The sequence below is a fragment of the Coptis chinensis genome, chromosome 9 (assembly GCF_015680905.1).
Source record: "Coptis chinensis isolate HL-2020 chromosome 9, ASM1568090v1, whole genome shotgun sequence".
In the NCBI taxonomy this organism is placed as follows: Eukaryota; Viridiplantae; Streptophyta; class Magnoliopsida; order Ranunculales; family Ranunculaceae; genus Coptis; species Coptis chinensis.
In genome coordinates this window covers 746,175-761,410 of record NC_141464.1, presented here as the reverse complement: position 1 = coordinate 761,410, position 15,236 = coordinate 746,175, and the positions used below count along the sequence as shown (strand labels likewise).

At 38.7% G+C, this 15,236-nt stretch overlaps 1 protein-coding gene across 1 annotated transcript; it reads right to left on the bottom strand.

The window, feature by feature from the left end:
* Window positions 1-432: 432 nt before the first annotated feature.
* On the bottom strand, window positions 433-1,716 carry LOC147474326 (uncharacterized). Its single transcript, XM_086583513.1, has 3 exons — window positions 1,138-1,716; window positions 949-1,032; window positions 433-852 (listed from the first exon to the last, which is right to left on the bottom strand). The coding sequence occupies exons 1-3, from the start codon at window positions 1,714-1,716 to the stop codon at window positions 433-435; spliced, it is 1,083 nt and encodes a 360-aa protein (XP_086439639.1).
* Between the last annotated feature and the right edge of the window lie 13,520 nt (window positions 1,717-15,236).

Sequence of the window (15,236 nt, the reverse complement as noted above, 5' to 3'; positions counted from 1 at the left end):
ATATAACTTGAGTCACTTACATCTCATGTACTTTTTCCCACTAGCATCCATAATTACAATATTCCTAACATCTAATAAGAATGAGCTAGGGTCTAAGTTCCTAACACTTACTGTAGGTACATTTGATGCTAATGCATCTACCACTCTATTAGATTCTCTAAATACATGAATTAAATCAAAATACTCTAATTCTTGAATCATCCATTGGATCTCGTCCATAATCTGATTAGCTTGCCAAGGGTGGCTTCATTTACTTTTGACAAAGGAAACCACATTCGATGAGTCTGTCTGTGCTTGCAGCCTTTTTATGTTTTTCCCTCTTGTGATTTTCAGCCCTTGATGTAGCCCTTGTAGTTATATTAAAGCAATAGAATAGTATTTTGATTTTCCATGGGCCGCAACTATTACCTCTCCTGTATCATCTCGAACCACTTAAGCCCATCCTCCTATCAAGCCTTGTAACGTTCCATCAGAGTTTAGAATGTACGCACCACTTCCAGCTCTGTTCCATTTGCAGTATTGTATCTCCTCCTTCCTTATTTCGGTGCTAGCATTCCAAGTCTCCATGAATTTCTGTCTCTCCGGTCCTTCCTTCATCTTGTACCTTGTTCCTTGGATCTTGATTTTTACATCTCCAATGATTCCATGAATGAGCTCCTGTGATTGTCGATGCTGATTCTTAAAGATTCTATTGTTTCTTTCTTTCCATATCCAGTAGAAGAACGCATTCACCATCAGCTTTAGTGAATCTTGTTGCCCACCTTTCCCATTACCTGTTCGCCGCACCCACTGGATTTCCTCCTGCCATGTCTGTTCAGTTTGCCTTCTATAACCTGGGAAGTATAAGATATTCTGCCATATATACAGGGATAAATTACAATAGAAGAATAAGTGTTGCTCTGTTTTATCCTCTTTCCAACAGAGAACACATAATTTCGATCGAACCACCTTGAACTCAAACAGCTTGCTCAAGGTTTTCATAATTTGTTTCATGACCATCCACCCAATGAAAGAATGTTTGGGTATACGGTTCTGGAACCAAATTAACTTATGTCAGTCATTAGATTGTAGCTTCCTCCTCAGAGATTGGTACGTGTCTCTCAGCTGATATTCTCCTTGTAGAGAATCAGTCCATACCACTCTATCGTTTCCTCTTCCCAGTGTTATCTCTTCTCTCATTTCTGTCACAATCTCTCTACATTCATTCTCCATGTGTGGTGGAATGATCCATTCGCCCTCATTTATAAAGTTTGCAACTGGTGCCTTCATATGGCATAAGGTGTTATACATATAATTTTGCGGGAAATCTTGTTTTAAAATACCTCTCGGATGCCATGGATCTTGCCATAACAGCGTATCTTGTCCATTCCCAATCTGATGCATTGCTAATCCTTTCCCTTCCACTCTACTATTAAGGATTGCTCTCCATCCCCAAGAACTATTATGCGGTACGTTCATGCTCCAGAAATTCTTGGTCTTGATCAAATTCTTCCATACCCATGCTACCCATATGCTATCCTTCCTTGATATCAAATGCCATAAATGTTTAAGGTTTGCTGCTTTATTCACTATTCTCACATTCCTTATCCCCAATCCTCCTTCATCATATGGGTAGCATACTTCTTCCCATCCTACCAAAGCATGTGACTGAAGGCAATCTGAACCAGTCCATAGAAAATTCCTACAAATGCTCTCTATCATATCCAACACACTCATATAGTAGTATATAAGTTGATAATCAGTAGTTACTCAAATTATTTAGTATAACCTTGAGTAGCTGTAGCCTTCCCGCATATGACAATAGTTTCCCCCTCCAGCTCTGAACCTTCTTTGTAAACTTATCAATAAGAGGCAGACAGTTCTCATGAGTTAACATTGTAGTGATGAACGGCATTCCCAGATACTTTACTGGCAATTCTCCACTCATAATTTGTATAACTTCTCTGATATCATTACATAATGGCTCCTCTATCCCTGAAAAGAATAACTGACTCTTCTGAATGTTCACTTCTAACCCACTGCATTCCTTGAATATCTGAAGATTGTCGTGTAAACATTGAGTTGTTCCCAGGTCCCCATACATAAATGCTAACAAATCATCCGCAAAGGATAAGTGGGTGATTAGAGGGTCTGTACATTTATAATGCATCTTGAACTGCCTTTCTCTAACTCTATGATGCATAATCTCTATAAATAGTTCCATGATCATTACAAACAAATAAGGCGACATCGGATCTCCTTGTCTTATCCCTCTCTTCCCATTGAAATATCCATACGGTGCTCCATTAATCATGATAGAGTAAAAAGGAGTTTCAATACATACTTTAATCCATGCAATGAATTCCTCGAGCATGCCATATCTCCTTAGAGCAAAGATCACCGCTTCCCATCTAACCAAGTCATATGCCTTCTTCAAGTCTATCTTTGCTGCACATCTAGGTGGTGAGTAATTCCTGTGATAGTTATGCAAAAGTTCAATTGATAAAAGTATGTTATCTTGTATCCTTCTACCTGGTACAAAGGATGACTGATTATTGGATACAATCAAATTAATGAAGTCCTTCATTCTAGATGTTAGAACCTTCGTCATGCATTTATAGACCACATTGCAGCAAGCAATTGGCCTATAATCCCCCAGAGTCTCTGGGATTTGTACCTTTGGAATTAGAGTTATGCATGTCGAGTTCACTTCTCCTAACATTTTCCCTGACCTGAAAAAACTCTGCACTGCTCTCACCACATCATTTCCAACTATATTCCATGCTGATTTGAAGAACAGTGATGAGAACCCATCATTACCCAGTGCTTTGTCATTGTCAATCCTTGATAAAGCTTCTATGATCTCATCTCTCGTTACAGTTTTCCTTAATTGTTCCTGCATCTCTTCAGTGATCCTGTACCTTGGCTGTGTATTTTGAAAAACATCAAAATTCACTTCTAGCAAGCTCTCGGGTTTGTAAACTTTCTCATAATATCTAGCACATTCTTCTCTAATCTGATTTACATCATCTATCAAATTCCCTTGTTCATTCAAGCGGCAGGTAATCTTATTTGTGTTTCTTCTTGCTTGAACTATTTTGAAGAAATAAGCCGTGTTGCTATCCCCAAGGACAATGGACTGATCTCTAGATTTCTGTCTATGGAACTCTTCCTCAGTAACAGCTGCCTTTACATGCATGTGAATGGCTGATTTCTCCTCTTTGATGAGCAAAACATTTAGTGGGTCTATCTGTAGCTTTGTTTGTACATCTAAGAGTTCCTTCTTAGTTATTTCAGCCTTTGTAACCACATTCCCTACTCTCTGCCTATTCCATACAATCAGATCACCCTTCACTTGTTTCAATTTTCTCATTATGATGTACATAGGGTTTCCTTTAAATTCAGTTCCCCAAGCCTTCCTGATCACCTCCTTATAAGTTTCTTCTCGGACCCAGAAATTAAAGAACCTGAACGTTCTCTTCCTATGTTGTCTCTGCTGTGCTGAGTATACTACCATGACAGAATGATCTGAAACTGTTCCCGGATTCCGAAACTCAGCCTCGTAGCCTTCAAACTCATCATACCACTCTGCGTTCACCATAACCCTATCTAGTTTCCTCCATGCTTTATCAATCCTCTTGTTACTCCATGTTAGCGTATTCCCCTTAAACTTTATATCTCTCAAATCCAGAAGCAGCTTACACATTGCAAAAGTCTACAAAAAAATGGTGGTGTCTCGTTGGTAGCCCCCCTACCCTTTCATGTGAATGTAGAACTGAGTTAATGTCTCCAATTACCATCCAAGGTTTTTGAAAGGTGCATGAAAAATTACTCAGCTCATCCTATAGTCGCTACCTTATATAAAGCTCTGTGCTAGCATAGATAACTGAGAGCATAAAATTCTTCCCATTCTGTAGTGTCACTTCCATCGAGACACTTTGCAGACTCTTGATTACAATAGACACTATGCATACTTGTTTATCCCATACCACCCAAATTATCCCTTTATCACTAAACTCGTAGTTGTGTTCTGCTGCCCAACCTAGAAAGCATTTGGTAATCACCACATCCATGTTTCCTTGCTTCACTTTTGTTCCCACCAATGCCATAATATTAATATTATACTTCCTAACTAATTCCTTCACCTCAATATGCTTAAAGTTCTGATTGAGCCCTCACATATTCCAACACGCCACATTCATCATTTAAAGAGGTGAGGTTATTTCAGAGAGCCATTATTGGCTCCCTCTTTCCTCTTTGCACTACTGCTGCTTCCTTTGTGTTGATTACCTCCCCGTGAAATGTTTTGTATTGTATGAGTTCTGGGCCTACTGATTGTTATCTGCTCACTCTGTTTCAGTTTCCCCTAAACTCTTCCGCTATTCTGCTCATTACTCTCTTCCTTCCTATCTGATACTCTTGTCTTTTCATTTTCACTATCATTTCTTGCTCTGATTGTATGCTTCCTTTTTGGGGTCTCCCATTTCCCTTCCTCTTCAACTATTTGTATTTCTTGGATATCGGTATTCTCCACTTCTTCCACTGTGTGTACTTCTTGTACCTCAGGAGCTTTCCCTTTCTCAATTTACCCTTCTTGTATTCTCTCCCTCTTCCTCTTCTTTGTTATCCTTCTTTAGCCATACCGGATTGGTTTTTTGATTGTTAACTCTCCACGGGCAATTATGCTCTAAATGGCCAAACACTTCGCAAACTAAACATCGAGGTGGCTCCCAGTTGTATTCAAAAGAGACTTTATAATCCCTTATTTGATCAAACACTACAGGAATGCTCTCTGGGTATGCACACTTAGTATCCACTTCTACACAAATGCGCGCATAACTTGTTCTCGTCATGTTCTCTGTTAACTTGTCTGTAAACATTGGTATGCCCACAGCACTTGCAACTTGATTGAACCCTTGTTTGTTCCACATCTCCATTGGTAAATCCTTGATAATAACCCATATTGGTATTGTTTAGAGTTCTCTCATTTCAGCTTCCACGAACAGTTTCCATGGCCTTACCACAAATAGTTGACTTGCAATGTGGAATGATCCGATATCTAACACTTCCCTTCTATCTTCCTCCCGATCAAACTTGAATGTAAACATTGCATCCCCATATGGCTTCATCGAAAACCATTTCAAGCCCCATGTTCTGGTAACAGTCTCCTTCACATAATTAAAGTTTAGTCTTTTACCAACAAAAGATCCCACTATCAGGTTCTCGAATTTCTTGTTGTACTCGGTGAACTGGTCCCTTTTAATATGAATCACTTGCTTCCTATTCTCTACAGTTGGTGGTATAAATTCCAACTTATCTTTCCCCATCGTCTTCTTGCCCAAAACATCTGCCCATGAACTCTTTGTGGGTTGCTGATGCTTCTGACTATCTATCGCAGACTTTCCCAATGTTTCATTTGTACCCTCAGTAGTAGGGTACATGGTTCCCAGGACAGCTATTGTATGACTTGAATCCACATCTCCATTCAAACCTCTAGCCGCCTTTCTCTGTAAATCCATAGTCGCCTCGACATCGTATTCATCCTGTCTGCGCTCTTTTAGGTCTTCTCTCGCTTTTAAGAATTCCTCCTCATTTGTTACATCATCCTCATCCTCTCTTTGGTTTATAATATTGTCATGTATCTTCATTATTCTTCCCTGTAACATCTTTTCAAATGATCCTTTACCATAAGTTCTCTCGAACTCAGTTTCCAGTTTCTCTGATTCCTTGTCATTGTTTGAATTCCTATTAGGTCTAGGATTCCCGCTCTCATTCTCTCTTGTTTTTTCTTTTTCCATCTCTTTTTTAGTACTCTACATGATACTAGAATTAAAAATGTGTAGGCAAGCCTGTTTTTAAAGAGATCAGTAAATCAATAGCATGTAGCGGGGTTTGAACCCCAGACCTCTGGTATCATCACCCAAATGTTTTACCAACTAAGCTAGAAGGCACTTACAAATTACCATTACTCATGATGTCGAGGGCTATTTTATGTTATTGGAGAAGGCGTTTGAAGAAACATTGGACATTAGTGGATTTTTCTAGTTTATTGTGAGGACATGAATGGATTAGGTCAGAGAAACTATCCTATACTTCATAAAATGTCTTACTCGGACTCTGTCTGAAGAACTGTATCTTACTTCTTATCTCTTTTGTTTTCTTCGGTGGAAAGTATTTCTTCATGAAGGAGAACACAACCTTTTCCCATGTATCGAAGGAATCGGGCTTCTGAAGAAGAAGCCATGCATGACTCTTACCAGCTAGAGTGAAAGGAAACACTCGTCACTTCACTTGATCGTCAGTGACGCCCGGATGGTGGAAAGTATTGCATACTTCATGTATCCGGCGTAGATGTTCATACGATAACTCGTGGTCAAACCCGTGAAAGATGGGTAGAAGATTGAACACATTTGGTGAAGTGCGAAAGTCGCTCGTGAGCAGTGTGAGGCATATATAAGATGGAGGTCCATCTTGCAATGGTGTGTAGAAGTTGGAGAGAGGCTTTCCAGCTTGCACGACTTCGTCGGCCATCTTTGTAGGTGGGGGACAAGAAATTGGAGATTGTCTAGGACGACGTGCTCTCCTACTTGAGTAAATTTTATTCTCGCTAAACCTTGTAGTGCTTGAACGCAGTATCATGCACTTTTAGCAAGATAACAATACTATCCTAACATGCCATAAATGATGCAATGTATGTTCAAACAAGTGAAATTAGTTTTTGCAAGTTGGAGTTTTGAAAATCTTTGCTGGGTTTATAACTTACTATGCCCTGTTCAAAGGAACAATTGGGCGCGAGACTAGGATTGATCTATTACACGGCTCAGAAGAGTAAGCAATCACTTCACCAAGTGGTGTGCTACAAGGAATCTCACTCACGATGAATCTGGGGGAGGGGAGTGAGGAAGGTAGTTGGTCCACAGGAATCTAGTAACTGATTACTCTAAATCCTCGTGGCTATATTTTTGTCATTTTCTAGAGGAGCGTGACTACTTTAGGCTCTAGTTGATTGATTTTAATTTGTTTGTTTGGTCTAGGCTTCAAGAATCAAGCAGCGTATGATTTATCAACATTGGGTAATGACCTCCCAATGGTTGTTATGTGGATCGAGTTCAGCCTTACGTGTGAATTGAAATTACAATGCGGAAATTAAAATTAAATAATCATGTAAGCATGCTTGAACAAACAAAGTATCCTTTTACATGGGCTCGATGAGGTTTAGAGTTTACCTCTCAAGCCGTGCTTATACGCTATTTGAGGAGAAGGCGACGTTGGTTGGCGAGTGATCTGAGAATCAGGCCCAACCATTCGAGTGTTCCCTGTTTTAGGTTATAAAAAGGCCTACTTAAAAAGCCCACAATTCGGGTTTATAATAATTATACAACTTTGCCTTCAAGGTCCCAAAATTAAAAAGTAAAACTAAGACTACTACTAATACTAATAGATTAACTAGATTATATTGATTAACTAAAGCTAATTGTAATTAGAGTGTTGAATACCAAGTTTATTCAAAGTGTGACACGCGCTCCTTTTGTGTGTGTAGATGGTGTATGGATGATGTAGATAGATGATGGTCATTGAACAAAATAGAAACGTATCAAAACCTAATTATCCCTCAATAAGTAAAGGATGAGTAGGGTATCGTTCCACTTTTAAGTGTATGTTATGTGAAGGACAGGACTGGAAAGGGGGTTTGAGGTATTAAAAACTATGATTGTATAGATTTTAGATTCTAATGCTAAACTAAACTAAATTAACTAAACTATTGAGAATTTATAAGAGAGGGAATTCAAGAGATTAGAATCCACCAATACTTTTGACCTATGACCTTCTGCTTCATGGTTGTTCTTACAAGTAGACTACAATTAGGCAATCGAGCGAGTGCCGATGCCCTCTTAGACGAAACATCGTTGACAATTAATTCTATTTAAGGTTGTTCCTATGTTTATGCTATTAATATCTTCTTTCCTTTTATGTAAGCTCGGGCAGCCATTCAATGTATTACCAAGAGCAACATCAAGGAGTACTTCCTAATAGGGAGGCCATTCAATGAATCACAACTTAAGGCAAACACAAAGAATACTTCCCCTAGGCAGCCACTCCCTGAGCTACCCTTTCTAAGGCAACACAAATAATACTTCCCTAACTCTAAAGAACTATACTACTAGAAGAAAAGTCAAGAACACTAGCATGATATTAATATTGCAAAACATAAACCCTATTCTATACTTCCATCCCCTGGTGTGGGCAATAGAACTAATAACTAAAAACATAAAGAACTAACCTGATTGAAGAACACCATGAACCAGAAGAATCATTAAACCTTAAGCACTGGCTTTATTTCCTCCCTTGAAGGAGAAGATTAGCCTTCCATAAAGAAAGAAGAACATGAAGAACGAGAAGAAGAAGAGTCGAAGAACATAAGACTAGAAAGACTAATTTATTAAGACTCAGCTAGTTAAAACCAAATATTTTATTATTAATCTCTCTCTACCTCAAGTTTTGTAGACAAAAATATAAGTGAATTGGCAAATTACATGAGGCACTTAGGTCCTCTATTTATAGAGGTTACAATGAGTTCTAGAAGCATTCCAAACCGTCATTTGTTTCCTAATACAAATTAACTTCTTTCAGAGTCCAACTTAATCTCCAAAACTGAGAAGGAATTGGCTACAGTATCGTTACATGCGTCTGGACGCACGATCCATGCACCTTAGACTCGAGAAATGCATCTGGACACTCGATCCATGCGTCCCAGACTCGAGCAATGCGTCTGGACGCTTGATCCATGCGTCCCAGACGCGGAAATCTATTTTGTTTCTTCTGCTCTATCCTTCTATCCTCTTTTGCGGGCTTTGGTCCAAGCAACGGATCCTTTGGCCTTCGGTTTCCAAATAGGCTTTAAAATAGGTTCAAGTAACATCTTTAATAGCTTCAATACCTTGGCCTTCTCTATGATTGTTCACGGGCTTCCCATGTGATCCTTAATGCACCGAATTGCTTCGTTTTACCCTTTTTTCTCTAATATTCTACAAAATTCTATTTTTCACATGTAGAATCTTAAAACATAACTTACAAACGCTATTAGTCCACTAAGATGGTTAAACAAGAGGCATAATCGAGGATTAAATTGCACTTATCACAACTCCCAACTAGCCTTTTTTAGTCTATTAGCAAATAAGATAAAAAAATAGATAAGTGATCAAAATCACATCCTAATAACAAAAATAAAACCCTAACTCATTTTTGCAAGCATTGTGATTGCATTTACCATATGCAACAAGGCTTTAAACCTTTAAGTTCCCCAAAAAGGACGAGTTATAGTCTCGTGAGGGTTTTCAGGTGATATACCCACAAAATCAATCAATAGCATGTTCAAGAATGATAGTATTTTTCAGAGAGAGAAATTCCTTACCCACGTAGTGCTTACTCCAATAGACGGTCTCCATTGCTAACTACATTGCTGCAAAGACTCATAGATTATGATGGGAGATAGTAAAAATTTACAAAATTCTCAATCAAGGCTTATGTGTGTACTCGGTTAATCTCCTATACTCTCCTATCCAAGAAATGGAATCCCTAGTTTACCTTTAGATAGATAATCTCGACTTTCAATCCTTACCGGTCATACTCTCAGCAAAGAATCTCTCAGAAGATGGTCTACTATTTTACCTCATGTATGCGGGGAAAAGAATAATGCATACGAACATCCCACATACTACCTTGAAAAATAGACTTCTAGATGGCAGTAGTCTCATGGAAAGAATGTCAATCACATATGAAGTGTCGGGTCCTTCACTTTAGTATCCTCTCACATATTCTAGACTTCGTACCATACTGTAGTGATAAGTCATGGGTTGTAACTTGGCTTGGGAATTGGGTTATGAAGGAAAGGTAAAAAGAATTCTAAGGTTGTTTCAGAAAACACTAAGGGTTTTGCTTCTTTCTATGGAAGATTTCTTCAAATTCTGCATTGCAGAGAAAGTTCTTCCTTTGTCTTAGCTTTTCCATCCATTCTGCTCAACTTTTTTTTTTTTAAAAGCTCAGTGGTATATCCTTGATTACTATTGGATATGCTTGTCTTCCACTAGCTTTTTTCACTTTGAACAGAATGATGGTCTTCATTGTATCTCTCTGATATTTCCTTGTAATCTTCCTTTTGTGGTCTTTCTTCCTCCTTGTGCCCCTCGTATTCTCAGAAACATATGGGTATGGCTGATAAAGATTTTGGCTATACTCCTTGTCTGGAGTTGGGTAAAGGATATAGGGTTTTGGAAGAAAATGGTTTATTGTAAGGCCCAAAAGGGTTTAACATGATGGTCCTACTAGGTGGGATAAAAGCTGAATGGGTTCACTACTTGACTTATCAGTATGATACTCTATTCCGAATAGACTACAAGACCTAATGGTTATCTCCCCAGTTGATGTCACTTCGTGATTAACCAAATCAACAAATAATGAGACTATATTACAGCGACATAAAGAACTGAAAGATGTTGAGTCACTAAGACTCGGATTTTTCATAAGAACTCTCCAAAGAATGGGTATAAAGCTCAAGTCTCATGGGCTAAGTCTAAAAATTCTACTTCCAATTTACTAGGGGTTTAAATCTCTCTTCTAGCAAAAGTACACAAACCCAATTTCAAAATACTATGGTGGTGCCTTGATAAAGAATTCTATCAACAAGACCTATGTCCGAGCAAAATAAATAGTCTAAGCGGTAATGAAATCAATAATATCAACTATCTATCAAACTCAACTCTAAGCAGTATAGAATATATATCCCAGACTCATCATTAAAATTCATTTTTCTCATGCTGCTGATATAGAAACAAAAATATTTTTGTTTTTGAAAACTAATTTTCGAAATTCATTTCTCAAGTACACCCTCCCCCTACTTATGCATGTATTGACCTCAATGTATAAAGAAGTAAATGAAATGGATGAGAAAAAGGTAGGATATTACCATTGATGCCGAATATCAGAATTAGTTCAAGAAACAAATTTTTATGTATTTTTACGTCAGATCCCCAAGACATAATGTGAGTCTTTTAAAGTCAGATTCTCAAGACTTTTGAGTCCTTTATAGTTAGATCCTCAAGACTAGTATTCCCACCCACTAGGTTTCACTTTGTAGGAATTCTTCTGATCTCTCAACAGCATGCTTACTTCCTGTAGACGTTTTATACTCGGTCTACTAGAGTTATGAGACTTTGACTCCGGCGCTTGCAACTCCTCTCAGTAAAGGATAAAGTTATGAAAATCTGAGGGACCGGCTATCGATGGTACTTGTACTAATGAGATCCTAAGGAGTCAAGCTTACGACGCTTGGCTTCCTCATGCAAAAAACTTAAACTAGACAGAGTAACAGGTTCAGCAAGACATATAATGTAATCTTTAAGGTGTGTAGGTAACTTACCCTAATTTTCAGCTTCAACAGTGGTCTGATAAACTGGATCCTTGAGAAAAACGGCCTCCACGTCTCCAGTAGGTAACTCCAGAAAAGGCTTCAATTGATGAGCGTTGACTTTGAAACGAGTCCTTCTCTTTATGTCTTCTACTTCAATAGCTCCAAAAGGTGTGACATGTCTTACTAAAAACAGTCCCATCCATCTAGATCTCAACTTTCCAGGGAAAATTTCTAGATGAGAGTTGTAGACCAAAACCTTCTATCCAGGTTCAAATTCTCTCTTCAGAATTCTTTTGTCATGTAATGCTTTAGTCTTATCCTTGTAAATCCTTGACTTATCATAAGCATCACTTCTCAATTCCTCTAATTCACTGATATGAAGCTTCCTCCTTTCTCCTGCTTGATCTAGGCTAAAATTCATCTCTTTCACTGCCCAATAGGCTTTATGTTCTAACTCAATAGGTAGATGACACGCCTTTCCATATACCAAGCGATAGGGCGACATCCCTATGGGTGTTTTGAATGTTGTTCTGTATGCCCATAGTGCATCTTGGAGTCTAAGAGACCAGTCTTTCCTAGATGGATTTACTGTCTTCTCCAGAATACTCTTGATTTCCCTATTTGAAACTTCTGCTTGACCATTAGTCTGAGGATGATATGGTAAAGCTAGCTTGTGAATTACTCCATACTTTGCCATAAGATTCCCAAATACATGGTTACAGAAGTGAGAACCATTATCACTGATGATGGCTCTCGGTGTTACAAATCTTGGTAGAATGTTCTTCTTTAGAAAGTCCACGACGACCGTCTTTGTAGGAACTGCTTCAATCCACTTTGAAACATAGTCCACGGCCAGTAGAATGTAGGTGTAACCAAAAGAAGGTGGAAATGGTCCCATGAAATCTATACCCCATACATCAAAGATTTATGAGATAAGGATAGGTTGTTGAGGCCACTCGAACCTTTTCGAGGTCTTACCCAAAAATTGACATCTCAGACATGCTTTGCAATAAACATTTGCATCTTTAAAAAGAGTAGGCCAATAAAATCCAGCTTGTAATACCTTGTCTGCAGTACGTTGCGGGCCAAAGTGTCCTCCGCAAGGTTGATCATGACAGAATGATAGAATGGATTCATGTTCCGATTTTGGGATGCATCTTCGAATAATCTGATCCGAACACTTCTTGAATAAGTATGGATCATCCCAAAAATAATATCTAGCCTTTAAGTAGAATAAATCTTTTTCTTGCTTGCTCCAATGCGATGGTACCTTGTCGGTCACAAGATAATTTGCAATGTGGTCGTACCATGGTACTTCTGATATACTGAACAATTGTTCATTGGAAAAAGTCTCACAGATTTGTAAGCTGTCTTCTGTATTCTCCACTAGCAATCTAGAAATGTGATCAGCAACGACATTCTCTGTTCCTTTCTTATCATGTATCTCCAAATCAAATTCTTGTAAAAGTAGTATCAATCGGATCAATTTTGGCTTGGCATCCTGCTTAGCGAGTAAATGACGCAAGGCAGCATGGACAGTATAGACAATCACCTTTGAACCTATTAGATATTGTCAGAATTTGTCAAGAGAATAGACGACAGCTAAGAGTTCCTTCTCAGTGGTAAAATAATTAATTTGAGCTCCATTTAGAGTTTTGCTAGCAAAATAGATTGCGTACGACACTTTCTTGTCTCTTTGTCCTAGAACGACTCCTATAGCATAATCAGATGCATCACACATGATCTCAAATGGGTGGCTCTAATCGGGCGCACGAATGATTGGTGCTGAAGTGAGTGCTTCCTTTAACTTCATAAAAGCTTCGACACATGAGGTATCAAAATCAAAGACAATATCTTTCCCTAATAGATGTGATAGCGGTCTTGCAATTCTACTGAAATCCTTTATAAATCGACGATAGAATCCCACATGACCTAGGAAGGCACGGATATCTTTTATAGTTCTTGGTTTGGGTAGATCCTTTATAATATCAATCTTCGCTCGATCTACTATAATTCCTTCCTTTGAAACTTGGTGACCTAACACTATCCCTTCTTTTACCATGAAGTGACACTTTTCCCAATTCAGAACTAAGTTGGTATCGCAACAACGTTTAAGGACTAAGGAGAGATGGTGTAGGCAATCCTCAAAAGATGATCCAAAAACTAAAAAATCATCTATAAAAACTTCCATGTATTTCTCCACCATGTCGTCAAAAATACTCATCATGCATCACTGAAAAGTGGCTGGTGCATTGCATAGACCAAAAGGCATACGATGGTAGGCGAATGTTTCGAACGGACATGTGAATGTGGTCTTCTCTTGGTCCTCAGGGTGAATATGGATTTGAAAATATCCTGAGTAACCATCAAGAAAGTAGTAGTAAGCTTGTCCAGCTAATCTTTCTAACATCTGATCGATGAATGGTAATGGGAAATGATCTTTCCTCGATGCGCTATTTAGCTTCCTGTAATCGATGCAAACTCTCCATCCAGTCTGAATCCTGGTTGGAATCAACTCATTGTTCTCGTTCTCGATCACTGTGGTTCCGGATTTCTTTGCCACAACTTGAACTGGACTAACCCATTGACTATCAGAAATAGGGTAGATAATGCCGGCGTCAAGGAGTTTGACGACCTCTTCTCGAACTACTTCCTTCATCTTCGGATTAAGCCTCCTCTGTGGTTGCTTAGAAGTCTTGGAATCCTCTTCCAAATGAATCCTATGTTGAACTATCATAGGGCTGATCCCCTTGATATCATCAATTGTCCAACCTATAGATGACTTGTGTTCCTTTAAAAGTGCTACTAACCTAGATTCCTGCTCTTCAGTCAAATCTGATGCAATGACTACTGGGTAGGTTCCCAAATCTCCCAAGAAAACATACTTGAGTGTAGACGGCAAAGGCTTCAATTCTAGCTTAGGCGGCTCCTTCTTAAGCTCTTTAGATGGTCCATCAGGCATAGGCGATTCAAACTTTTCTTTGAACTTGTTGTCATCCATGACAGGTGATGAATCCAAAATCGCATTAATTGCCTCGACACTAAGTTCCTCACAATCTCAGTATGTCAGAGCTTTCAACAACTCATCAGCAGGATATGAATGAGTCAGATAATCCTGTGCTAACACTTCGGTCATGCATACCTCGTTCACAGCACACACCTCCTCTGGTTGCTGTAACATATGGAAAACATTGGTATCAACTTTCATATTACCAAAAGATAACGTCATATTACCGTTTTGACAGTTGATGAGTGCATTTGCAGTGGCCAAGAATGGTCTGCATAGAATGACTGGTATGTGTCTACCTGATGTAAGTTCTGTGTCGAGTACTATGAAATCAACCGGATAATAGAAATCTTCGATCTTGACTATGACGTCTTCAATGATTCCTATAGGTATCTTCACTGATCTATCTACCAGCTGTAAAGTAACATCAGTCGGTTTTAGATCCTTCAAGCCCAACTTCTCGTAGACGAAATATGGTAGAAGATTCACACTGGCACCCAAATCTAATAAAGCTTGCTCCTCCAAAGAATCTCCGATTCTACATGTAACAGTTGGACTTCCAGGATCTTTCAGTTTCACAACCGATAGATTTTGTAGGTACGATGAACATCGTTGAGCGATAAAAGCTTCCTTCAGAATGTTGGTCTTCTTCTTCACTAGATCTTTCAGGAACTTGGCATACGAGGGAACTTGCTTGATGGCGGTAAGAAATAGGATATTAATCTGCAAATTCTGAAATACATCACAAATCTCCTTGTACTGGTCATCATTTTCGCATTCACTAGTTTCGAAGGAAATGGTGCTGGTGGATTCTTTAATATCGGTTCTCTTCTTTCAGCTTCA

What these genes read in the sequence shown, in the direction of transcription:
- LOC147474326 (XM_086583513.1), bottom strand. Translation starts at nt 1,716, where the DNA reads ATGAGTGTGTTGGATATGATAGAGAGCATTTGTAGGAATTTTCTATGG. An exon ending in GAAGAGGAAACGATAGAGTG is followed by an intron (nt 1,033 to 1,137) that starts GTATGGACTGAT and finishes ATTTGGTTCCAG; the next exon opens with AACCGTATACCCAAACATTC. An exon ending in GCAAGCTGTTTGAGTTCAAG is followed by an intron (nt 853 to 948) that starts GTGGTTCGATCG and finishes TATATATGGCAG; the next exon opens with AATATCTTATACTTCCCAGG.